We start from the raw sequence: 26,103 nt of genomic DNA, 5'->3' as shown, positions 1-26,103 counted from the left end.
ACCATTTTGTATCCCTATCACAACCACTTGGTCATGGTGCCCAAGCTCTTTTGCATACGCATATATCTCTAACAAATTTATGTAGTCCAGAAGACATCATTCCAAATAATCAATAGACCCCCCCCTCCCCCCCACATAAAACCACCACTCATTGAGGTTTGAGGAACCATTCTACCTCCATGGTATACTTCAAAGGTGACTATTCCTTTGTCATATGCACAACAGAACATAAAAAAACACACTCTAATCAGTACCTAGTCATATGTATAGTTTAACCACTGCCTAGTCATTGTATAGTTTGAAAAGGACAACACAACCACCAAACTACCAGTAAACAGACATGGAGCAAGATTCAAACGCAACTAACATGTTTAAAACACTAAAACAACCTTTAAACAACTAGTAAACAAGAACACATAATAGCAACACATATGGGACCACAACAATTTTTTATTCCAGGCTAATCAAACTCAACACCTTTGGACCCGACCCAACAAAGCAAGCAAACAATAAAGAAGCTCAAACCTGGACCACACTTTATAAATCTATCGCTTTCGTTGATTCCATTTCAAAAGCAAAGGGCCACTTACCGTACTCGGGTTGAGAACCTCATTTCTCTCTCGGCACCGTCATTGTCCTTTTCAATCTATCCAATATTCGCGCAATGCCAAGATTTTGATTCTTCTGATTTCACTGCAATATTCGCTTCTTCTCAAATGTTCAAATCTCTCTCTCTCTCTCTCTCTCTCTCTCTCTCTCTCTTCGATTATACAATCCAAACCCTATCCTTAAATTATATCGACTGAGAATGGGGTTCTTTTGCCAGACTCTACGAACTCAGTCGCTTAGATTAGGATTTTTAACGCCTGTGAGGTCCACTATGCCACGTAGGATGCTGACTACGGTCAGCAATTGGCCATCGTAGGTGCTTTTACCATAATGCCCCTGCCACGTCAACTTTTTTATGGTCTTTTGGATGACGTTAACGGTGGGAGGAGAAGTGGAACACAAAACCACGATCAAGGGGGTTAAGTGAGTCATTTTAACTTTGAGGGGCTTAAGTGAGATTTAACCGAAGTTTCAAAGGGTGCTACAATAAATAAGCCTGAATTATATCATGAATTTCATTTTCCTGGTTTTTATTATTTTTTCATAAAATTATAATTTGATGGGGAAAATTTATCAAAATTGGAAAATTAATTGCAAGGTTTCCAGCATGTGACGAACATGGAGGGGGGCTACTCTGCATGGGTGGACAGTGGAGGACTTGCCCATGACAAACCCACTGAAGACTTAAAAGTCGCTTGCAAGTTCCGTCCTTGAAATTTATGCAACTTTAATTTGTTCAGACTATAAAACGATTAATACCACGATATGTGTCTATAAAGGTGGGATTCAAGTGATGTAAGTGGATTTCAGTTGAAATAATATTATTTGTAAATGTTGTACGTGTAATGTTACTCTTTGTGAAATGTCTTGAGACCACGTCTCTATGTTATAAATTGGTTTTGGACCTCGCTTGAGTAAGGCGTAATTCATTTACAAAAATTAACAATTTCAAGTAATCTCAATAAGTAATAAAAATACAAAAAGTAATTCATTTGAAAAGTTGTTGAAATTTTTTTTTTCACTGGATTAGATCCCATTGGCGAAAAGATGTTATTGTTTAGTTAGCTCTTACTTGAGGTAGACGTCATAACCTTTAGTCATGTACTATACCAAAAAAAAAAAGAAAAAAAAAAGAGAAGCATCTATATATATATATATATAACGAAATGCGGAGAATGGTGAAATATTCAAAATACCAAAAAATGTCATTGGTTAATTCAAACGTTAAGAATTGAAATTATTAATTACGTAAGGCTAATATGGTAAATTCATATTTTTATATATATTAAAATAATTAAAATTAAAAACAAAATCAGATAATATGTCCTACTTTTATAGAACATAATTACCCATGTTATCTTTTCTTAATTCTAAAACAAAAAACAAACAAAAAACAAAAAAACCAATTGGCACATGCATTAGCGTGTGCCAAGGGGCTAGTTTCAATGAAGGTGAAGGGGCTTGGATTTTGGGACCTGGGCTTGCTCATTTGGGGTCAGCTTACGAACATAAAGAATGTATAATGTCGATTCTACCCTGGCAGAACACAAAGAGCATTAAGGGTAAATATTGACTAGATTTCGGATATGCTTTACATGCAACGGTCCAAAACTCATCCCCATAGCCAAAGGCCCATTCGACTGTTGGATCTGATCGACACAGAGAGAGAGAGAGAGAGAGAGAGAGAGGGAGCTGGGATCGACAGCGAAGTGACGAGAAAAAGGCTTTGGCTTTCTCACTTCTCTCAAGCTCTTGATCGACTGTGAGTCTTTCAAGTTCTGTGTAAGAAAGTAAATTTTCAAGGTTTAGATATGGCATTTTATTTTCTTGCCAAAGTCTTTCCATAGCTTAGCTATGAAGCCTGGTATCAATATGTATGGTGCTGCCTCCTCCTCTCTTCTCCCTAAATTTCATTATGATTGGGATCAGCCAATTGCATTAATAAATTTGCATTTCTTAAGAAAGAGAGAGACAATAGCTTAGTTCATTGAAAATCCCGGAGGCTGTTGCCTGCCCAACCCCGTCCATGTATGCACCCGCACACAACACTGACAGAAACACACATGTCAGGGATGCATAGTCACTCATATGAATTATGGCCATAATGTTCTTATGAATTGTGAATTTGTTTATCACTTTTCATTTGGCAGATGGTGGTCCACCACACACACTCACAAGGGATGTAGCTTACTAGCTTCTTCTGGTCTCTTCTAGTCTCATGGTATATTAAATAGTGATAGAGCCTTGCAGAATTGTAATGTACTTCAACCAGAATTTCACCCTGCTCAGTGTTTGTATCTTGCCAGGAGTTTGCTCCACCAGGATACAACTACCTAAATCAAAGTCCTAGCATTAGGGCTTTGATTTCTTGGGAAATTTGTGTGTTTATCTCTGAGGCTATAGATGAATGATGATATGAACATTCTCTGCGAATTTGATGTAATTGTACAGACCTAGAACTTGTGTTTAAATAGAGTGGCTGATACCGGTTCCAACAGGCACCATGGCACCATAATTTTTGTTTAATAAGTTTCATATTATAAAACAAAATTAATAATATTGTTGAAAATGGCTACTAAATATGGGATGTGCAAATAACATTTCCATAATGTTGGAATATACTCTCCTTCATAGGAGTGCAAGAATACAACCACAACTTGCGCTAAGAATCTAAAACGGATTAAAAATAATTTGAAGATTGGGATCCATGTAGAACTAGCTAACAGCAAAGCAAGAAATTAGAGATAATAGCATCTAGGCTCTAGGCTCTACATTTAGACCAACAACAAACCCAATAAGAAGTTCATACGGACAGCACCTAGCCTTTTCTTAATAGAACTTGATTCACTAAATTGTCTAAGTTTGCGTATGAAGAACCATCAGGACTGATGGCCTTCTCTGCTAGTTTCTTCCATTCCATAGCCTTAGTTCTCATTTTCTTACCCTTCTCTCCCTCCACTAACTCTTTAATGAGCTTCTCTACTTGGTCTCTCTTGGCATCATTATTGATCTCTAAGCCAATGCCCCATTCATTGCAAGTATAGACACAATTTATTCGTTGTTCGGCAAAGAATGGCCAACAGAGCATGGGAACTCCTGCAGAAAGACTCTCAATGGTTGAGTTCCAACCACTGTGTGTTAAGAATCCTCCAATTGATGGGTGGCTAAGGACTTGCTCTTGTGGGCACCAGCTTGCTACCAAACCTCTTCCCTTAGTTTCAGCTACAAACTCAGGTGGCAAAATGGCCGATTCACCAACTAACAGATCAGGTCTAACTACCCAGAAGAAGGGAAGCTTGCTATTTGCAAGTCCTCAACAAAACTCAATAAGATCTTCTGATTTTATGACCACTATCTGCCAAAGTTGACATAAACAACCGAGTTTGGCACCTCAGCATTGAGCCATTGGAACCATTCAATTTCTTCTTTCCATAGACTATATCCCATGGACTTCAAAGGGTGTTGTGGTATCTGATTGAGAAGTAACCGGAGAGGGCCAATGGTATAAACAGGTGGAGGCATTGATGAGAGAGCATGCAAAACATCTGCCTCCAACTCATCAAAAGTATGAAGAACAACTGCTGAAGCTTTATCAACTCTGTCCATTGCTTCCAAGGTTAATTTAAACAAGATGTCATTGGGGTTTGTAGTTTGAAAGTAATTTGGGAGATCCTTTAAACGAATAGCTTTCGTTCCGGGAACCCAATCTATGACCTGGTCCAAAAAGCCATTTGTTAAATAGCTCTCCTCTGCAACACCCAAGTCAAGAAAAATTTTATCACCATTTAAAAAAAAAAAACAAGAAGAAATTAAGCAAAAAGTTGCTCAACTGCTTCAATATTATGAATACTTCTTTCACCTTTGAGTGGCGCAAGTCCTTTCTCTACCAAAGTGGGATATTGCTTAAAGCCCATGAATCCAATTGCAGCAATAGTAAAGAACAGTGCGACAGGGATTCCAAGTTCTTCAGCAGCTGTGATGCTGAAAGTCATGAAACCATCTGAAACAATGCAAGTCACTGGAGGATTACTAATATTTTTAGAAGTTGCCATGTCATTGAGTTTTAAAAGGAGGTTACGAAATACTGCCAAGAAATTTTTTCTGATGGAATCGCAAAGCAAATAGGCGTTTTGGCCGGCATCCTCATCTGAAGCTGGAAGACCATCTGGAATGGTTTCGAATTGAAAATCAGGCAAGCCATCGAGGGAGTTAGGTCCAAGAGATTTAAGAAAGCGGCGGTGGTTGAATTGTGTGTTAACAAAGGTTATATGAAAACCTCTATGGTGTAGGAGCTTTGCTAATTTCAGCATTGCCTTTATATGGCTTTGAATTGGAAAGGGAATGTATACAGCATGAGGCTTATTGCCTTGTACTTCTATGGAGCTCATCTTAGATTGTGTGTACAGTCAGTGTATGTATGCACATATGAACAATATTTGCACTCACAACACAAATGCAGTAAAACTTTATAGTTCTAACAACATTTTCGTGCCATGTCTGACTTATGACAAGGAAACCCGGCAGCCTAGAAAGAGTCAGTCAGGGTATACGACAGTAATGGACGGCTGGATTTGTTCCTTTTTCTACTGCTGCAAGAAAGACAAAATCAAGAACCACTAGGCTGAAAAATAATATATAAAAAAACAGCAAATGGCAGACAACCTAAAAGCACCAAAAGATATCATTGAATATATATTATCACCATTATTTTTATTTTATAGAAATGATATTTTAGTTTAATTTAGTCTAAACTAAAGAGAAGAGAATTCGAACTCGGATGCAGAATATAGGGCAATCTGTCCTAACTAACTTGACTAAGCCCATATCTGTGATCACCATTATTTGTTAGAATTTTGTAACTTGTATGTTACTATACAGACGTATACGAATCAATCACTAATAAGGCACTCAAAAGCAAGACAGAAAGCTACATAAATTGAAAAATGAAACGAGGGCCATACATGCAAACAACATTTCAGTCCTTATCAAACACCAATTTAGGTCCAATCTCATGTCATATTCAATTCAAGAAAACAACAAATCTTGCAAATCCGAAACTCATGCAACCGAGAAAAAAAAAAAAAAAGGCAACAAACCACTTGAGCACGACTCTTTTCCCTTATACTAGTCTTGCAAAGATAGAGGACCACCACACCACCATTTTATAGTAATTTTATTGTCACCATCCATTTTTTTCCAATAACGACTAAAATATTTTTGTCAGAATCTTAGTTTCTGTCAGAATCTTCAGCTCATTGGGACAAATTTTTTATTTTTTAATTTATTTTTTTATGTTTGGTGTTAAGACAAAGTCAAGAACCACAAACTAACAAATAATATATAAAAAAACAGCATATGGCTACAAAGAAACGTAATCAATCAAAAGCTACAAAGAAAGCCACATGAATATATTGAAAAATGAAACGAGGGCATACAAGTTTAGGTCCTATCTCATATCATATTCAAGAAAACAACTAATCTTGCAAAGCCAATCCAAAACTCAACCACTTGAGCACGAATCTTTTTTCCCTTACTAGCCATTGGATCCCGAGCTTATGCATTTAGTGTATTCAATTGGGATTTTAAAAAACTATTTTGGGATAAATGAATCTTGTGGTATTCAATTAAGACTTTTAAATTATCTAAACAAGTATTGTGGTTTCTATTAAGACTATTATGATTTTTAGAAAAGAGTGGCCAAATCTAGTGGTATTCAATTAAGACTTATGGTATTAAAAAATTTGCTAATTTCGAAGGTATTTTTTTAAATGTGGAATTTTGTGAGATTTTTTAAGTAGGAAGCATAAATACCAAACCATATCTCAAATCTTGATTATAAAAATCTATAAATAAAATTCTATAAGTCATTACATTTTTCTTAAATCTGCAAGACTTTTTTTTATACCTAAATAGTCTTTTAAAATCTCAATTGAATAGTATTGGTGCATTTATGCGTATTTAAGATAATATTAACCACTCGATTAATCTAACGAATTTTAATTAGTCCATATCAATATAATTGTATTATACAGAAACTCCCGCATTGCACCTTATCTTATCACATTTTAAAATACTAATTTTAGGATCTAAAACTTTTTTGGTATCGAACTCCAAACTATTTTTTAGATCCAAACAAAATTGAAATTAAAATATAAAAATCAGAAACCTAATTCCTAAAATATTTTTGTGATAATATTTTAGTTTTCTCTGGTATATCAATATTAAATAAGAAAATAGAGCTAAGTTCACATATTATTTGCTAGTTTGTCACCATCCATTTTTTTTCAATAGCTGCTAATTTTTTTTTGGTCAGAATCTTAGTTTTCTCTGGTTTATCAATATTAAATTGAGAAAGAAAGAAGAACCAAGCTAAGCATTGGTTCATGAGCAAAACGAAATTATAGATAGATGGTAAAGAGGGAGGGACTGCAAATGCAGATCTTGCAAGACATCTTTATAGTTCTAAATTAAGACCAGCAATAACATACACTTAATTAATTAACACATTCTTATGGATATAAGATCTAGATTTTTCTTAATAGCATTTGATTCACTAAATTGTTCAAGTTTGTGGATGAAGAACCTTGTGGACCAGTTGCTTCTTCTGCTAGCTTCTTCCACTCAATGGCCTTACTTTTCATTTTCTTACCCTTCTCTCCCTCCATTAACTCTCTAACAATCTTCTCCACTTCCTCTCTCTTGACATTCTTATCCATCTCCATGCCACTGCCCCATTGATTGCAAGTACACCAGCTGTTTGTCGGCTGGTCCGCGAAGAGTGGCCAACAGATCATAGGCACTCCGGCAGACAAACTCTCAATGGTTGAATTCCAGCCGCTGTGTGTCAAAAACCCTCCAACTGATGGGTGGTTAAGGACTTGCTCTTGTGGGCACCAATTTACTATTACACCTCTTCCCTTGGTTTCAGCCACAAACTCAGGTGGAAAAATCGCCGATTCACCAACAACGAAATCAGGCCTAATTACCCACAAGAAGGGATAATTTGTATTTGCAAGTCCCCAGCCAAACTCAACAACAAGTTCAGGTGTCATGACCGCTAGACTGCCAAAATTCACATAAACAACCGAGTTTGGCTCTTTAGAATTTAGCCATTGGAGGCACTCAGTTTCTTCTTTCCATAGAATATAGCCAACAGACTTCAAAGGGTCTTCTGGTATCTGATTGACAAGTAGTAATTCAATAGGACCAATTGTATAAATAGGTGGGATAAGCATAGATGAGAGAGCGTCCAGAATCTCTTGTTCCAATGCATCAAATGTAAGAAGAACAACAGCTGAAGCTTTATCTACTCTATCCATTGTTTCCACTGTGAGCTTAAAAAAGATGTTGTCTGGATTTGTAATGTGAAACACTGTCGGAAGTTTCCGTAAATGGATACCTTTCATTCCTGGAATCCAATCAATCACCTTGTCCAAAAAGCCATTTGTGAAATAGCTCTGATCTAAAAATTAAGCTTTGATCAGGCACCCAAATCTATTCTTTAGAAACAAGCAATATATAGAATCATAAATGTAAACAAGTGCTTCAATATTAGTTTCTTTCACCTTTGAGTGGTGTAAGTCCTTTCTCCACCAAAGCAGGATATTGTTTAGAGCCCATGAAGCCGCCTGCAGAAATAGTAAAGAACATTGCAATAGGAATTCCAAGTTCTTCGGCAGCTGTGATGGGGAACGGCATCAAACCATCAGAAACAATACAAGACACTGGAGGGTTGGTATTGCCGGAAGCTGCTCTGTCATTGAGTTCTTTTAGGAGGTTAAGAAACAGAGGCAAGAAGTTATCGCGCATTGAATTAAAAAGCAAAAAGATGTCCTGGGAAGTATCCTCATCTGAACTGACTGGAAGACCGTCTGGGAAGGTTTCGAATCGAAAATCAGGCAAGCCATCAAGGGAGTTGGGTCCAAGAGATTGAAGAAAGCGCTTGTGGTTGAACTCTGTGTTGACAAAGGTCACATGAAAACCTCTATGGTGGAAGAGTTTTGCTAACTTAAGCATTGCCTTGATATGGCTTTGAAGTGGAACTGGAAGACATACAACATGAGGCCTATCTCCTACTGCCATGGAACTCATCTTAGAATTAGATGAAGTGTATGCATGCGTTATAATTTATAACTCTTGCTTTTGTGTGGCTCTGTCATATGACAACAATATCAAGGCTGGACATGATAGTGCGGTTTGATCTTTAGTTAAAGCAAGGCCAACTAACCCAAAAACGTGTCTCTAATTCTCTGTTTTCTACTAGTTAAGAGTATCTTAATGTTAGTTGACCTTTGGTTGATGAGTCCTAGGAAAAAGTCCATGGCACACACATTAATAATGGACTCTATACTATGAATGGAGCATCCCTGTGGTCAAAGTAATTAAGTTTGGTGAATTCTCTGACCTATGTTAATAATTGTAAATCTTCAAACCTAAAACTGTTTGGCGGCCAGTCAATTATAGACTTTCTAGTGTTTGGTTTTGTTGTCGATGGAAAAAGAAAACGTGCTTCGATAATCTGCAGTTTTGGCCCTGACCAGGGGCAGTCAGTGCGATTGTTCTGGGCACATTATTCAAGGGAGTCCTAATTTTTATTATTATAATAAGAGTTATATTATATTATTATAAATTGATTTAATATTTTTTCATAATGTTTAGGAATAGGATATTGAGATGAACCTGAAATTTTGGAACAAAGGATCCATGACAAGAGTTTTAAAAGAAATTCTTTGATATTGGCTTTGCTAAAATATGAATATGGTTTGAATACTTTGAGTTGAGTTTCATTCTTCTCCCTGAGGCGGTATACATAGGAGTTTACATGAGGGTTTTACAAGGAATTAGATACAGTAAAGAATTAGGAAAGTATCTCCTAATTGTACAATGATTTCTCACTTATATAAAAATAGGAAAGTAAATCCCTTAATTAATCAAGGAAGTAAATCTCCTTAATTAATTAGGAGACTCACATCAACACTCCTCCTCAAGTTGGTGCATATATGTCACCAATGCCCAACTTGGTAAGTGAGTCATGAAATACTCTTCCACAAACAGCTTTGGTTAAGATATTTGCCAGTTGATCTTCTGATTTTACGAATGGTAGGCAGATGATCTTTTTCTCAATTTTTTCTTTGATAAAATGTCTATCCACCTCAATATGTTTGGTTCGATCATGTTGAACTGGATTTTGGGCAATATCAATAGCTGACTTGTTGTCACAATGCAACTCCATTGGCTTGAAGCCCAATTCCGTCAAGAGCCTTTTAATCCACAATAATTCACAAACTATGTGAGCCATTCCTCGATACTCTGTTTCTGCACTAGACCGAGAAACCACATTTTGCTTTTTACTCCTCCAAGTGACTAGGTTACCTTCCACGAATGTAAAGTAACCTGAAGTAGAGCGTTTATCTGTGATGGTACCAGCCCAATCAGCATCTGTGTATCCAACAACTGCAAGATCTCCATTTTTTGAAAACATTAATCCTTTCCCAGGGGTCGACTTTAAGTATCTTAAGATCTGATCAACTGCATTTCTATGAGAAACACTGGGCGAATGCATAAACTGACTAACCACACTCACATCATATGCAATATCTGGTCTTGTGTGTGCCAGGTATATCAACCTTCCAACAAGACGTTAGTATTGTTCCTTATTGGTTGGTTCTTGGTCCATGTCTTCACACAACTTGTGATTCATCTTAATGGGTGTGTCAGCAGGCTTACATCCTAGCATTCCTGTTTCAGTGAGTAGATCCATTACATACTTCCTTTGAGACAGAAATATACCAGTTTTTGATCTTGCTACTTCAATTCCGAGAAAGTACTTCAGACCACCTAAATCCTTCATCTCAAATTCCCGAGACAAATACTTTTGCAACTTCAGTTGCTTTTCTGCGTCATTTCCAGTTATGATTATGTCATCTACATAAACAATCAATGTAGTAAGTTTTCCTTCATCAGGCTTCAAGAACAGGGTGTGATCCGAATTACTCTGTGTATATCCAAAATTCTTCATAGATTTAGTAAATCTGCTAAACCATGCCCTGAGAGATTGCTTTAACCCATATAATGACTTTCTGAGTTTGCAAACTTGATTGTTCTTGTCATGAGCTGAATTACATCCTGGGGGTAAGTCCATATATACTTCTTCTTCCAAGTCTCCATGTAAGAATGCATTTTTGACATCAAATTGATGTAGTGGCCAATCGAGATTTGCTGCTAGAGACAATATGACTCTAATAGTTTTAATCTTGGCTACTGGGGCAAAGGTCTCCTCGTAGTCTATTCCATATCTCTGTGTTTACTACTTCGCCACCAATCTAGCTTTATATCTTTCAACGGATCCATCTGCTTTGAGTTTCACAGTATAAATCCACCTGCATCCTACTGTCTTTTTTCCATGAGGTAAGGGCACGAGTTCCCATGTAACATTCTTTTGGAGAGCTCGCATTTCTTCATTCATAGCTTCTTTCTATTTTGGGTCTTTTAGTGCTTCAATTACACTGTTGGGGACATATATGTTAGCCAACTGCTTCACATAATGCACACGTGACTTTGATAATCTGCTAAGAGATATATAAGTATTGATGGGGTATTTCCCTTTAGCTTTAAGATCTGCTTCATATTGTACTCGAGGTTTGCCACGGTTCTTCCTTTATGGAAGCTAATATGTAGGCTCTGTGCCTTCTGAAATCAAATCATCATGGGATATTTCATTGGTGTTATCAGTTTCAGGAAAAGATGTTACATGAATGACTTCATCAGCAAGTGATTGGTGCAGTACTGGAGTTGAAACGGGCAAAATCTCATAAAACGATTCAATTCCTCCTCTTGATTTTGACAGCGTGGAGACAACTGATCGTTTTTCTTTGGCGACCAATCATTTTGAAGCAGGTTCTCTGTAGTTGAAGAACTAAGGGGAGGTGACCGGTTGCTTTCCACTAGCAACCGATCATTTTGATGCAGAATGACGTCCTGGGGAAAAAAATCGAGAATTAGAGCAGTGGTGGATTCTCGATTCTCCTCCTGGGCTGTTGAAAAATATAAGTCATGTTCCCGAAACACAACATCTATGGAGGTGAAGACCTTCTGACTAGGAGGATGATAACACCGGTATCCTTTCTGATGAGGTGCATAGCCAATAAAAACACACTTTTCGGCTCGGGGATCCAATTTACTTCATTGGTGATCGTGTAAGTGGACAAATACAAGACAACCAAAAATTCGGGGTTCCAGGTTTGGGATGGGAGGTGTTTGAATATGGTAGTAAAGTGTTTGAAGTGGTGTTTGGAAATTTAGGATACTAGAGGGAATCTGATTGATAAGGTATGCTGTAGAGATGACTGCTTCGCTCCAAAAAGATCGTGGCATATTGGCACCAAAGAGAGAGGCACGAACGACTTCCAATAAATGTCTGTTCTTTCTTTCAGCCACCTCATTCTGTTGGGGAGTGTAAGGGCATGAGCGTTAATGTATGATGTCATGATCTTGTAAGAACTGGTTAAGATCATGGTTGAGAAATTCTCTGCCATTGTCAGAACGAAGAACCTAAATTCGGGCATGAAATTGAGTCTCTACCATTTGATAAAACTGTTGAAACCTGGAACTGACTTCCCCTTTAGTTTTGAGAAGGGAAGCCCAAGTCATGTGTGTGCAATCATCTATAAACGTGACAAACCATCGCACCCCTGCCGGAGTGGCAATTTTAGCAGGTCCCCAAACGTCAGAATGAACAAGGGAAAACGAAACCAAACTCTTATTTGAACTTAATGGGAATGGGACACGATGGCTCTTAGCCAATTCACACGTATCACACTGAAAGCTGGAAACATCAAGACAGGAAAATAATGATGGAAACAACTTTTTAAGATAACCGAACGAGGCATGCCCAAGACGTTTATGTCATAACCAAATTTTGTCTCTCTCCCCCTCAGAACGAGTTCAACTGGTTTTGAAAGCTTGACTAACCTTGACCTCATTATCTGGTGCCCAGTTCAAGTAGTAGAGTTTGCCCCATCGAGTACCACAACCAATTGTCTTTCCTGTGAGGATGTCCTGAAAAACACAATGATTCAACCAAAATGTTACAGTACATCCCAAAGTAGTAGTAAGTTGTACAATAGATAACAAGTTATGGTCCAAAGATGGAACAAGTAATACAGAATCCAGATGTAGGGAAGTAGAGAGAGATAGAGAGCCATCCCCAACCACAGGGGATGAGGTACCATTAGCATTAGACACCGCCGACAGAGGGGATGATTTGCAACTAATAAGTTGGCTAGGATCAAAAGTCATGTGATCCGTAGCACCCGAGTCGATAATCCATGCGGATTTTTGAGATGACGTATGAAAAGTAGAACCTTTGGTGGTGGCGATAGAAGTATGAGTCAGAGTAGCCGGGTCAGCAGGATTGACTGCATACTTCTTTGAGTCTGCAATAAGAGGGAGAATCGTAGGGGTTTTTGACATTGCAGTGGAAGTAAGATGTGATATGAGAATGTAAGAGATTGTGATTTGAGGAATTTGATGTATGAATTTGATGCATGAATTGGATTTAAGAGGTATGTGTATAAGATTGGAGGGTAAGTGTTTAGGGATTTTGATAAGAGGATTGGAGGACTTTAGATTTGAGGGATTTGGATTTGGGGAAAAATATGAGGAATTTGATTTAGGGTTTTGGATTTGAATATGAGAAATTTGAAATAAGGGTTTAGAGGCAACCTAGGATCGATTGCTCTGATACCATGCTAAAATATGAATATGGTTTGAATACTTTGGGTTGAGTTTTATTCTTCTCCCTGAGGAGGTATATATAGGAATTTACATGAAGGTTTTACAAGGAATTAGATACAGTAAAGAATTAGGAAAGTATCTCCTAATTGTACAATGATTTATCATTTATATAAAAATAGGAAAGTAAATCCCTTAATTAATCAAGGAAGTAAATCTCCTTGATTAATTAGGAGACTCAAGTCAACAGGCTTGACTTGCATTCTTGAAATTCTTTAACTCACTGGTATGGTATCCATAGTTGGACATTTGTTTTCATTATTTAGGAATATGGAAGACATTGCTCAAAGTCTAAAAATATTTTCGAATAAATACTTTCTCAAAAAAACCAATGCTTAATTGATAAAACAAGAAGTATACTAGTATTAGTGATTAATGTGTATAAGGCAAACTTTAGATTTTCGCCCTAGGCCTTTGAAAACTCAGGACCGGCCCTGATAATCTGTACAAACTTCAGTCACCTCCAGGCATTCCAAAAGCAGGAAATCCACATGACTAGTTTTTATTGAGAAACGCAAAGAGGGCCAAACATAAAAGGTCCTAAATAATATGTACGGCATGTGGACCGGTGGAATATGATCTAGCTTTTTCTTAATAGCATTCGGTTTACTAAATTGTCCAAGTTTGTAGATGAAGAACCATGTGGAGCGGTGGCTTCTTCTGCCACTTTCTTCCACTCCATGACCTTATCTTTCATTTTCTTACCCTGCAGTCAGACTTTCAGACACCCGTAAAGCCCATAATGTTGCTTGCTGCAAAAGTAAAGAAGAGTATGATAGGAATGCCAAGTTCTTCAGCGGGGGGAAGAGAGGAGGGGGGGTATTAGTTTGTGAATGGCATGTAATCATCTGAAACAATGCATGCAAGTCACTGGGGATCAATGTTAAAGGAAGTTGCAATTTCTTTGAGCATTTTTGAGGAGGCAATATTTTTCTGATGGAATGAAAAAGCAAAGTGATATCTTTGGCGGTGTCTTCATCTGAACTAATTGCAAGGCCATCTGGGGTTGTTTCAAATCGAAAATTAGGCAAGCCATCAAGAGAATTGGGTCCGGGAGATTGAAGACAGTGCTTGTAGATGAACTCTGTGCTGACAGAGGTTATATGAAAACCTCTATGGTACAGGAGTTTTGCTAATTTCAGCATTGCCTTTATATGGCTTGGAAATGGAAGTTGAATATATCTTGCTATAACATTAACAACAAAAATTAATATTATTCTTACGAATAATCTCTATTTTTTTTTTCTTAATAGCACTTGATTCACCAAATTGTCCATGTTTATGGATGAAGAACCATGTGGACCAGTGGCTTCTTCTGCTAGTTTCTTCCACTCCATGGCCTTAATTTTCAATTTCTTGCCATTCTCCCCCTCCATTAAATCTCTAACAAGCTTCTCCACTTCATCTCTCTTCACATTGTTATCAATCTCCAAACCACTGCCCCATTCATTGCAAGTATAGTAACAATTGGTGTGCTGCTCGGCAAAGACTGGCCAACAGAGCATAGGCACACCCACAGTTAGACTCTCAATGGTTGAATTCCAACCACTGTGTGTCAAAAACCCTCCGACGGATGGGTGGTCCAGGACTTGCTCTTGTGGGCACCAACTTGCTATTAGACCTCTTTCTTTAGTTTCAAACTCAAACTCAGGTGGCAGAATTGCTGATTCACCAACAATCAAATCCGGCCTAATTACCCATAAGAAGGGAAGCTTGCTATTTGCAAGTCCCCATCCAAACTCAACAAGTTGTTGTGGTGCCATGACCACTAAACTCCCAAAATTGACATAAACAACTGAGTTTGGTGCCTTGGAATTTAGCCATTGGAGGCACTCAGTTTCTTCTTTCCATAGACTGTATCCCATAGGTTTCAAAGGGTCTTTTGGCAAATGATTGAGAAGTAATTGTAGAGGGCCTATTGCATAAACAGGTGGAGGCATAGATGAAAGAGCATCCAAAACATCTGGCTCCAACGCATCAAAAGTGTGAACAACAACTGCTGAAGCTTTATCAACACTATCCATTGCTTCCCTGGCAAAGTTAAACACAATGTCATCCGGATCTGTCGTTCGAAAGCAGCTTGGGAGATCCCTTAAACGGATACCCTGCATTCCTGGAACCCAATCTATTACCTTGTCCAAAAAGCCGTTTGTCAAACAGCTCTCATCTACAACATAAGACCCAAGTAAAGAAAAGTTGCATCATTAATTTGCTTAAAAACAAGCAATATATAATCATACATGAAACAACAATTGCTTCCCCATTTCTCTTTCACACCTTTGAGTGGCGCAAGTCCTTTCTCCACCAAAACAGAATATTGTTTAGAGCCCATGAAGCCGGCTGCAGCAATGGTAAAGAAGAGTATGACAGGGATTCCAAGCTCTCCGGCTGCTGTGATGGTGGATGTCATAAAACCATCTGAAACCATACATGTCACTGGAGGATTATTAATAATAATATTGTTGGCACTGGAAGATGCAGTGTCATTGAGTTTTCTGAGGAGGTTTCGAAAAGGAGCCAATAAATTTTTTCTGATGGAATCAAGAAGCAAAGGGATGTCTTGGACAGCATTTCCATCATCATCGGTATCTGAACTTATTGGAAGGCCATCTGGGATTGATTCATATCGAAAATCAGGCAAGCCATCGAGGGAGTTGGGTCCAAGAGATTGAAGAAACCGCTTGTGGTTGAACTCTGTGTTGACAAAGGTTATATGGAAACCTTTGTGGTGGAGGAGCTTTGCAAATTTAAGCATTGCCTTTATATGGCTTTGAAAAGGAAGCGGAGTACATACGACATGAGGCTTATTAACTACTGAAACTGAACTCATCTTAGATTGTGTGTATCAGTTGTAGCACAAATGCAATATATACATATAATTTTACAGGCCAACGTTTTTTAGTGTGTGTCTGTTATCTGCCGATGAGTCCAATAAACAATTGACGGCCGGCTTTGCTCTTTGTATTGTAGTTTCAGTAAAGGCCACATATTGAAAATATTCTCATATTAAAGGCGGCAGCTGTGAAAGGAAACAAAAACTACACCTCTAACAAAACCACTCAGTCTTACCAAGGATTTATAGTTCTTTGGCACATTTGATTACAGTTTCTCTTCGTCCTCTCTACTCATTCATCAAATACTCAAGACTGTTCAGAAATAATTACTAAGGACCCTTCTATATAGAACTTAATCAGCATGTAATCCAGCAAGATTGTTCAGCTCATAGACATAAGTGTTTAACAGTATATAGATAACAGCTCATTGGGAATGTAATGTTCGGAATTATTCATTAGCATATGCTGCTGCTAACAGAGACAACAGCCTCGCCACAGCGAATCTTGATCGATCTTGCTAGTTTATTTCTTAGACAATAGACTGTGCGCAGTACATCCTGCTAATTGTTTTTTAATAGCACTTGATTCACCATATTGTCTAAGTTTGTGGATGAAGAACCACGTGGACCAGTGGCTTCTTCTGCTAGTTTCTTCCACTCCATGGCCTTATTTTTCATTTTCTTGCCCTTCTCACCCTCCATTAACTCTCGAACAAGCTTCTCCACTTCCTCTCTCTTGACATTCTTATCAATCTCCATGCCACAGCCCCATTCATTGCAAGCATACCAACAGTTTATTGGCTGGTCGGCAAAGAGTGGCCAACAAACCATAGGAACTCCTGCAGACAAACTTTCAATGGTTGAATTCCAACCGCTGTGTGTTAGAAACCCTCCAACGGATGGGTGGTTAAGCACTTGTTCTTGTGGGCACCAACTTGCTATGAGAGCTCTTTCCTTGGTCTCAGCCACAAACTCAGGTGGCAAAATTGCTGAGGCACCCACCACCAGATCAGGCCTAATTATCCACAAGAAGGGATTCTTGCTATTTGCAAGTCCCCAACCAAACTCCACAAGACATTCTGGTGTCATGACTGCTATACTGCCGAAGTTCACATAAACAACAGAATTTGGTGCCTTGTCGTTTAACCATTTGAAGCAATCGGTTTCTTCTTTCCATAAACTGTATCCCATAGGCTTCAAAGGGTACTCTTGTGGTATCTTATTAAGAAGTAATTGGAGAGGGCCAATGGCATAAACAGGTGGAAGCATGGATGAGAGAGCATCCAAAACATCTCTCTCCAATACATCAAAAGTATGAAGCACAACTGCTGAAGCTGTATGAGCTCTGTCCATTGCTTCAATGGTGAAGTTGAGGAAGATGTCATTAGGATCATTTGTAGTTTCGAAAAAGCTTGGGAGATCCCTTAAACGGATACCCTTCATTGCTGGAATCCAATCTATTACCTTGTCTAGAAATCCATTTGTTAAGCAGCTCTCATCTACAACAACCAAGCAATTATAGAAAAAATTCATTTGTTTAGAAAACAAGCATAATGAATCATAAAATTAAACAACTGGCTCAATATATTCACCTTTTAGTGGCGCAAGTCCTTTTTCTACCAAAATGGGATATTGTTTAGAGACCATGAAGGCACATGCAGCAATGGTAAATAACAGTGTGACAGGGAGTCTAAGTTCTTCAGCAGCTGTGATGGTGAACGTCATGAAACCATCAGAAACAATGCAAGTCACTGGAGGATTAACATTGCTGGAAGTTGTATCGTTGAGTTTCATGATGAGTTTACGAAATGGGGCCAAGCAATTTTTTCTGACAGAATCACAAAGAAGATAGTGGTCTTGGGCGGAATCTGCATCTGAATCTGGAAGGCCATCAGGAATAGTTTCAAACTGAAAATCAGGCAAGCCATCAAGGGAGTTTGGTCCTAGAGATTTAAGAAAGCGCTTGTGGTTAAACTCTGTGTTAACGAAGGTGATATGAAAACCTTTGTGGTGGAGGAGTTTTGCTAATTTAAGCATTGCCTTAATGTGGGATTGAAATGGAAGGGGAATGCATACAGCATGAGGCTTATTATCAACTGAAATTGAACTCATCTTAGTTTTTGTTGGCCAGTGTATGAGTTTTGTGTTTGCAATTCACAGATATGCATGCAGTAGAGTTTTATAGGTGATCAACAATTTTGTGTGGGATTGTTATATCACAAATTCACAATGAGTCCAATAAATAAAGGACGGTGGGGTTTGCTCTTTCTATTGTACTGTCATTAAAAGGTCCATACTGAGCTTAGAGATTATGCGCATGTGGTGAAAAAAAATTCATAATGAAGGCGGCTTTTGTGAAAAAAATGCTGAAAGAATAACGAAAATTAGTACCGACAAAAATGCCGAAAAACTACATCTCTAACAGAAGACATGGGTAACATTACTCATCTTTGAACTTATCAACCCATCAGTCTCACCAAGAATTTACAGCTCATTGACGCATGTGTTAGCATTCATTTATTAAAACATGTACGTGTATAATCTGTATGAGCAATTTCTATTGAGAAATGAAAATGATGGGCAAACAACATAGATCCTGAAGTTCTATTTACTTGTTCCACAAGTTTCTCAGAAAACTATTGCCAGGCCTAATATGGTTGTGTTAATCCTGTTTTCAATCTCTCATATCATATCAAGAAACAGCTAGTCTTGAAAAACTTCAACACACAAACATTAAACTCAAGAAATGGATGTCTTTCAGTAGTACATTGCACATTAACCAGAAGGGCAGTCCCTCGCCCAGTGCCCTGGCTTGCCACACTTATAGCAAGAGCCCGGTGAAGCAGCAGACCGTGCTTCCAACTCAACTGGAGCATTATAGGAAGGAACTGCTGGGCAATCTCTTGCCCAATGCCCTTCCTTTCCACACTTAAAGCAGGAAGAACCAGTTCTTACACCAAAGCCATTGTTACTTGCCTCACTCGAAACCTTCCTTTCCACCTTGGCAGCGCCGCCACCCAGAACACCAGCAGCTGCCCCGGTATGCTCATTGCACCACTTGAAGAAACCGCATCCCTAAACGAGCCAAAAAAAACAATAAGCCACTATCCAGTTCTATTACGATTCAAAGTCCAAACAAGCAGTTTCTCTTAGACATTAATTCAAACACATAATAAATATAAAATAAAGATTCCAAATTTGCAATGCATTCCTATCTAATTGGGCCAAAATCAATGAATTAGGCTCAACAAGTTAAAGGGTACCTCGTTTGCAGGGCAACGATAGAATTGGCTGCCGATGTTTTTGCCAGTTTTGGCTGTTAAGATTAAGCACAGACCACCGCCACAGGGACATTCAAGAGCAGGAAATGAAGAATCAGATGCAGCATAACTATGGGTCCTAGTAGCGCTACCACTACCCATACCAGTACTAGCCATTACATTAGGCCCAGAAGCATTGTCACACCACTCAAAGAAACCGCATCCCCCATTTTCCTGTCAAAATTCAAGCAAACAAAACCATAACCATGGCATCTATTTCTCTCTTAAACCTAAAAAAGACAAAAAAAATAGAAATGGGTTTGTGATTTGTGAACCTGTCTAAGAGGGCATTTGTAAAACCTTCGACCTCGATTTTTCTCAGTATTTGCAGTGAGCACCATGCAGGCGCCAAATCCACAGGGGCAGCTCTTCTCCGGAACCGAAATCGAAGACGAAGAGTCCCCGCCGCCGGAATTACCATAATACCCTCCACCGCCTCCTCCTCCACCGGTGACATCACAATCGCGGGCCCAGTGTCCCGGTTTTCCGCACTTGAAGCACGAACCACCGCCAGCAGAAATGCCGTCGTTTCCGGTCTGGCCGACATTGACTCTCCCCGTCGAAAATCCGCCGCGTGGAGGCTCGGGGGCTGCTCTTTGGCTTCCTTTGAGAGCCGCGGTGTAAATACCGCCATCTTCGCCGTCCGAGCCTTCTTTGTGATTCGCTCGGGAATGGAAAGAAACGGCGGCGTTTGGAGAGGGTGCGATACTGATACGCCGACGCTTGCTGGCGAGCGCCTGGGCCTCAGCCGCCGCCACCTGAGAAAGGAAGTCGTCGTCTTCGATCTCGATGACCAAACTCTTTGCTGCAGTCTTCATCTCTCAGTCTCAGTCTCAGTCTCAGTCTCAGTCTCTCTGAATCACTCGGCTCACACCAGTGAGACAATAGGAGGAGGCATTTCGATTTTCTATTTGGTTTTCGTTAAATTTTTTGATTTTGGCCCTCATTTCCCTCTCTCTCACTTTCCCGGTTTTTTTTTTCCCCCTTTTGACCAAGTTAGTGCAATTAGCAAATTTAACCATTTCAAAATAGGTAAATTCTATTTCGACCCAACCCCTAAATTTTCCCCTCGAAATTTCCCATTTTACCATTCAACGACATTGAAACCTGGAAAATCGACAACCTGTTCCTGATGTCGGCCCCTCCATGCAATCTGGCACGACCCCATCCCCTTCCTCTTTATGTCTCTGCAAACTCCTCAGTCGGATTGACATATAGACTGTCAGGGGCCGTTAGTCAAATTGAGGAATTTGCAAAGAAAGAGAGAGAAGAGGGGCTAATGAGAGAGGGCCGGTCACGCAATTTTCTTTTCTAGTTATATTAAATGGATCGAACTCTTGACTTATTTTGATACTAATTCAACCTATCCATCATCCTTCACCAGTTTGGGCAAATTAAGGATGTAAAATGGTAAAATTGACATTTGATCATTCGAAAATGTTCAATCAGCATTTTTGTTTGATTAAAAAGAAGAAGAAAAAAAAAAAGCCAGCCTACTTATCTTACAAAAGGGAATTGCAAAGTAAATTTTTGTATAAATATATTAAAAATTGTACATAACCATTTTATAGCATAAACAAAATGGAAGTCAGGCTAGTGATATGTAATGTATCCCAACCCAAGCCAACTAGTTTATCAAACAGAAAAATTAGTACATGTTGCAGGTTTATTTCTTAAATACATCTAGCTTAGCTTTTCCTTAGAAGCACATGGTTCACTAAGTTGTCCAAGTTTATGACTGAAGAACCTTGTGCACCAGTGGCCTCTTCTGCTAGTTTCTTCCACCCATCAGCCGTATTTCTCATTTTCTCACCCTTCTCTCCCTCAATCAACTCTCTAACAAGCTTCTCAACTTCATCTCTTTTCACATTGCTATCAATCTCCATCCCACTGCCCAGCTCATTGCAAGTATACCAACAATTTGTTAGCTGCTCCGAAACGAACGGCCAGCAGATCATAGGCACCCCTGCACTAAGGCTCTCGATTGTTGAGTTCCAACCGCTGTGTGTCAAAAACCCTCCAACTGATGGGTGGTTAAGTACTTGCTCTTGTGGGCACCAGCTTGCTATTAGACCTCTTTCTTTTGTTTCATCCACAAACTCAGCTGGCAAAATGGCTGAGTCACCAACAACCAAATCAGGCCTAATTACCCACAAGAAAAAATGCTTGCTGTTTGCAAGTCCCCAACCAAACTCAACAAGTTGTTCTGGTGTCATCACGACTACACTGCCAAAATTCACATAAACAACCGAGTTTGGGGCCTTGGTGTAAACAAGGGGAAGCATAGATGAAAGAGAATCCAAAACTTCTCCTCCAACGCATCATAAGTATGTATAACAACTGCAGAAGCCTTGTTTTCCTTTCCAGTTGCTTCTATGCCAAGGTTAAACACAATGCTTTTGGTATCTGTAGTTCGAACAAAGCTTGGAAGATCCCTTAGCCGGATGCTTTTTAGTCCAGGTATCCAATCTATGACTGTGTCTAGGTAGCCATTAGTTAGATATGTCTCATCTGCAAATTAACAATAAGGAAAGAAATGTTATAATGAGTTAGTTAAGTAATATGAATCAAATGAATCATAAACAGGGGGAAATGATCTCTTGCTTGACTGTGAATCTGTGTACGACTGATCAAGTCGATTCTTCCTCGAAGGTATGGTACAAATTCACAGTCCGGCAATATAAGCATCTAACAAAAGAACATTTCCTAAGTACATAGATCTTGTTTCATTGAGATATCCTCTCTCTGCCCTCCACCTTTTAGGGGTGTAAATCCTCTTTCCACCAGGGCACGAAAGTGTTTGATGACCATGAAGCCACATGCAGCAATAGTGAAGAACGACACACAGGGAATTCCAAGATCTTCGGCGACAGTGGTGGAGAAGGGCATGAAACCATCTGCTACAATACAAGTCACAGGACAAGTGTTGGAAGTTGCTGCATCAAGATTGAGTTTCGCGAGGAGATCGCAAAACGAATCCAAGAAGTGGTTTGTATTTAATATGGAATCAGAAAGAGCAGCGAGGTCTTGGGTGGAATCTGAATCTGAAGTTGGAAGGCCATCTGGGATGGCTTCAAACTGAAAGTCTGGCAAGCCATCAAGTGAGTTGGGGCCTAAAGATTTGAGAAAGAGTCTATGGTTGTACAATGTATTGACAAAGGTCACATGAAAACCTCTATGATGCAAGAGCTTTGCAAATTTGAGCAGTGCCTTTATGTGGCTTTGATATGGGAATGGGATGCATACAGCATGAGGCTTACTAGCTGTTGCCATGGAAACTGCCTAATTATGTTATGTTTTAGGCTCACTCAGGCATGTTAAAATAGGCAAATTGAGGATCTTTGGTCTCTGAACTTGTTGGTAGTTAGCACTGGGGCGTTTGTCTTTTTGGAACGGACGTCTCAGATGTCAACAATGAAATCTTCAAGACAAGATATGAGACAGATGTGAGAATGATAAAATAACAATACAAGATATGGCAGATGTAGATAAAACAAAATAACACACAAAGGAATTAACACTCTCACCACAACAGGAGATTACAGAGTTCGACTCTCTCAATCCAAACCCCAAATGCACCCGGACGGACCTGCCCTTGGACTAACCTGGGATATAGCCCGGGTGACTTTCTTTTCACCAGCCCACAATATCATACCCAGCCCACCCAAAAAGTAAAAAATAATGCTAAAACAGTAATTTTTGTAACCAACATGTGTCCATCCTGGCAATCCCCACTAGACTCAATCAACAAACTACTCAACTTTTGTTTAAATATTTAACACACTCCCATATTTATTGCTTCTATATATTGTTTTAATACTCTTTCATTAATTAACACGTTAACTCATAATATATTCACTTACAAACTCATCGTGCAATACATTTTTTTAAATTCCTTTTTTTATATATAAAAATTTCTTTCACTTCTTTTGTGTGAAAATAATATATAACATTTTCTAAAGTTTCACTAACAATTTTCATATTTTTCTCACAATTTCAATCTTTTTTTATCAAATTTGTACCGATATCAATAATTTGTCAGTATTTTCTAATTTTTGGGCCACTTATCCAAAACCATCGAAATTTAATAGATTTGTACGTAAGGTAATTTAGCCCACTCAATTTTCAAATCCTAGGTCCGTCCCGATTATCAGATTCTTACTTACATACAAATACCAAAAGGAGAACAGATACAGATGTATAAAGCAACTCATAAACAGAAGATCAATCTAAAACAGAAGAAGAGAAACTTACAGACTCTCCTTGTTGCTCATTAAGTCGCTAGCACACCAAATAGAAGAGAGACTCACAAATGAGGCTTGTGGGAAGCTAATTAAATCAAACCCTAGGTCAAATAATTCCTACAATTTGGGGATTATTTGACCAAATTGGGAATTGATCAACCTAATTGGGAGTTACTCAATTTAATTGGGAATTATCCAATTAAATTGAACGTTACCTAATTAGGTTGAGATTTGATTTGGTTAATTACCACGATCCCCAATTAAATGAGGAGTTACCTAATTGAATCGGGATTTGATTTGATTTGATGCCTACCACAATTAGGGATTTGATTTACCCTAATAAATCAAATCCCTAATTAATCAAATCAATCCCAAAAAGGGGAGGAATAATTCCCTTCCATCTACGGAATTATTCCTCTGAAACCCTAGCCTCCGAGACCACTATAAAAGCATAGCCACACACAAGGGTTGAGGTACGTCAGAATTACTACTAAAATCTCTACAGAAAATTCCTCTCAAACCCTAGCCACCTCTTTTTCTCTCTCTCTTTTACATAAGGCTCCGGCCGCCCAATTTATATTATAAACACATCTCGTACCCTATTTTAGCTATCGTTTCTCTACGGATCGATTGAACTGACTTAGGCATCGGAGGGCCTTTGGCCAACACCCCCCGGGTGTGGTCTTTTTATTTGTTCTATTTTGCAGGGAGAAAGAGGCGGCGAAGAAGAGAGGGGAATCTTCCGAACCGAATATTCTAGTGGGGAAATTTGCTCCCGCAAATTGGTGCTTTCATTGAGAGCACGAGTTATACTCAACGCGTGCTCAAGGAATCCGTTCCTCCTATTTTTCAATCCACCGAAGCCTTCCAAACAACCATGGTTGGAAGCATGAACACGAGAGGCAAAGCCGCCGCGATGGCTAGATCCGCGACGGCCCAAAGCCACTCCACCCACGATCCCGCGATCGACATGGTGGCACCGCCACCTCTCACCACCGCACCGGCCACCGCCGCCGAACATGGTGGAACTTCCCATCAAGGTGGACTCGTTACCACCGCCGACCTAGGGCCGGTCTTGGAGCAACTCCAAGCATTCCCTCCATTGCCTCCACGCGCGACGCACGCTCCTGCATATACCTCCAATGAAAACCTAGCCCGTGTGCAGTTGGGCTCCACACACTTCTCTCCTCCCGATCCACGAAGTCAAGCAGACCTTAATCTAAGAGTTGACCAGCTAGCTCAGAGAATGGACGACCAAAGCAATCTAATGAGGCAGCTCATCAACCAAATAGGCTTTGCTCAAAACCTTGGCCTTGGACAACCAGGCGAGGAGAGAAGGATGGACGAACGCGCCGGTAGACGACTCGACGTCCGTGCCCGCTTGGGCCCGCAGGGAAATGTACATCAAAGGCTAGGCCCCCAAGGAGGTCAGCCAAACAACCATAACGAGGATCGCGAAGAAAGGCGAGCTGACTCATTCTCGAAAGGCTAAAGGCCAGTTGGATAACCCTCACAATGAGGACCATGAGGAAAGACGCTCCGTTACTCACTCTCGAAGAACCAATTCTCGTCGACAAGCTACAGAGAATCATTCGCAGGCGCAGTCCACCAACACTCCAACTAGGCAGCGCAGGCGAGAAGGTCGACCCTCGGAGGACAATGAGGAAGTCAGTCAATCCCGTGGAGGTCGCCAACGTAACAAACTAGCAATGTGTGCAGAGGACGTTGAGAAGCTCGTGAATGACCGACTTCGAGACTTGAAGACCGGAGGAAACTTCGAGGATTCACTACGTAAGGAGATGGACCAGGTGAACTCTACGCCTTTCACCCTCGATATCGAGCAGGCCGTTCACCCGAAGCATTCTCGACACCCTCGTTCCTACACTTCAAAGGGGATTCCGATCCCGAGAGCCACTTAAAACACTTCAAAAGTGTTATGATCCTCCACCAGGCTGACGACGAGCTAATGTGCAAGGTATTTACGATAACCTTGCGAGGAGCAGCCCAAGACTGGTTCCACACCCTACCATCCAGGTCGATCAGCAGCTTCAAGGAGCTAGCTTACGTCTTCACCAAGGAATACACATCTTACCGGACAATCAAGAAGAACCCTGACCACTTGTACAACCTGCGCAAGAAGTCTGATGAATCACTTCGAGATTACATCAAGAGATTCAAGGCGGAAAAGGCGAACATTGTAGGATGTGACGACCGAATCGCGTCCTCCGCTTTCAAGAAAGGTCTTCCAGCTGAGCACGACTTGTACCGCGAGCTGACTATCACTCCCAGCCAGACTCTGGCAGAG

The 26,103-nt window shown here is 39.7% G+C and overlaps 4 protein-coding genes and 2 pseudogenes across 5 annotated transcripts; all 6 read right to left on the bottom strand.

Moving 5' to 3' along the window:
• Positions 1–3,424: 3,424 nt before the first annotated feature.
• Positions 3,425–4,997, bottom strand: LOC117622661 (annotated as a pseudogene).
• A 73-nt stretch (positions 4,998–5,070) lies between these two features.
• On the bottom strand, positions 5,071–8,782 carry LOC117621578 (7-deoxyloganetin glucosyltransferase-like). 2 transcript variants are annotated; one of them, XM_034352140.1, is made up of 3 exons: positions 8,175–8,782; positions 7,193–8,071; positions 5,071–5,198 (listed from the first exon to the last, which is right to left on the bottom strand). In XM_034352140.1, exons 1-3 carry the CDS (start codon positions 8,698–8,700, stop codon positions 5,149–5,151), a joined length of 1,455 nt encoding a protein of 484 aa, XP_034208031.1. In that variant the 5' UTR covers positions 8,701–8,782; the 3' UTR covers positions 5,071–5,148. The 2 variants fall into 2 exon arrangements, with proteins under 2 accessions (XP_034208031.1, XP_034208030.1); XM_034352139.1 differs by lacking the exon at positions 5,071–5,198 and having other exon boundaries at positions 7,031–8,071.
• Positions 8,783–14,633: 5,851 nt separating this feature from the next.
• On the bottom strand, positions 14,634–16,231 carry LOC117622594 (7-deoxyloganetin glucosyltransferase-like). The gene is made up of 2 exons (XM_034353330.1): positions 15,679–16,231; positions 14,634–15,568 (listed from the first exon to the last, which is right to left on the bottom strand). Exons 1-2 carry the CDS (start codon positions 16,229–16,231, stop codon positions 14,634–14,636), a joined length of 1,488 nt encoding a protein of 495 aa, XP_034209221.1.
• Positions 16,232–16,561: 330 nt separating this feature from the next.
• On the bottom strand, positions 16,562–18,367 carry LOC117621558 (7-deoxyloganetin glucosyltransferase-like). The gene is made up of 2 exons (XM_034352111.1): positions 17,827–18,367; positions 16,562–17,733 (listed from the first exon to the last, which is right to left on the bottom strand). Exons 1-2 carry the CDS (start codon positions 18,344–18,346, stop codon positions 16,796–16,798), a joined length of 1,458 nt encoding a protein of 485 aa, XP_034208002.1. The 5' UTR covers positions 18,347–18,367; the 3' UTR covers positions 16,562–16,795.
• A 401-nt stretch (positions 18,368–18,768) lies between these two features.
• On the bottom strand, positions 18,769–20,517 carry LOC117622418 (DNA-binding protein HEXBP-like). Its single transcript, XM_034353079.1, has 3 exons — positions 19,830–20,517; positions 19,498–19,728; positions 18,769–19,309 (listed from the first exon to the last, which is right to left on the bottom strand). The coding sequence occupies exons 1-3, from the start codon at positions 20,370–20,372 to the stop codon at positions 19,010–19,012; spliced, it is 1,074 nt and encodes a 357-aa protein (XP_034208970.1). The 5' UTR covers positions 20,373–20,517; the 3' UTR covers positions 18,769–19,009.
• Positions 20,518–21,242: 725 nt separating this feature from the next.
• LOC117620576 lies at positions 21,243–22,827 on the bottom strand (annotated as a pseudogene).
• Between the last annotated feature and the right edge of the window lie 3,276 nt (positions 22,828–26,103).

Source organism: Prunus dulcis, chromosome 3, assembly GCF_902201215.1.
Source record: "Prunus dulcis chromosome 3, ALMONDv2, whole genome shotgun sequence".
NCBI lineage: Eukaryota > Viridiplantae > Streptophyta > Magnoliopsida > Rosales > Rosaceae > Prunus > Prunus dulcis.
Note: the sequence above shows the minus strand (reverse complement) of the source record. Positions and strands in the feature narration are given on the sequence as shown.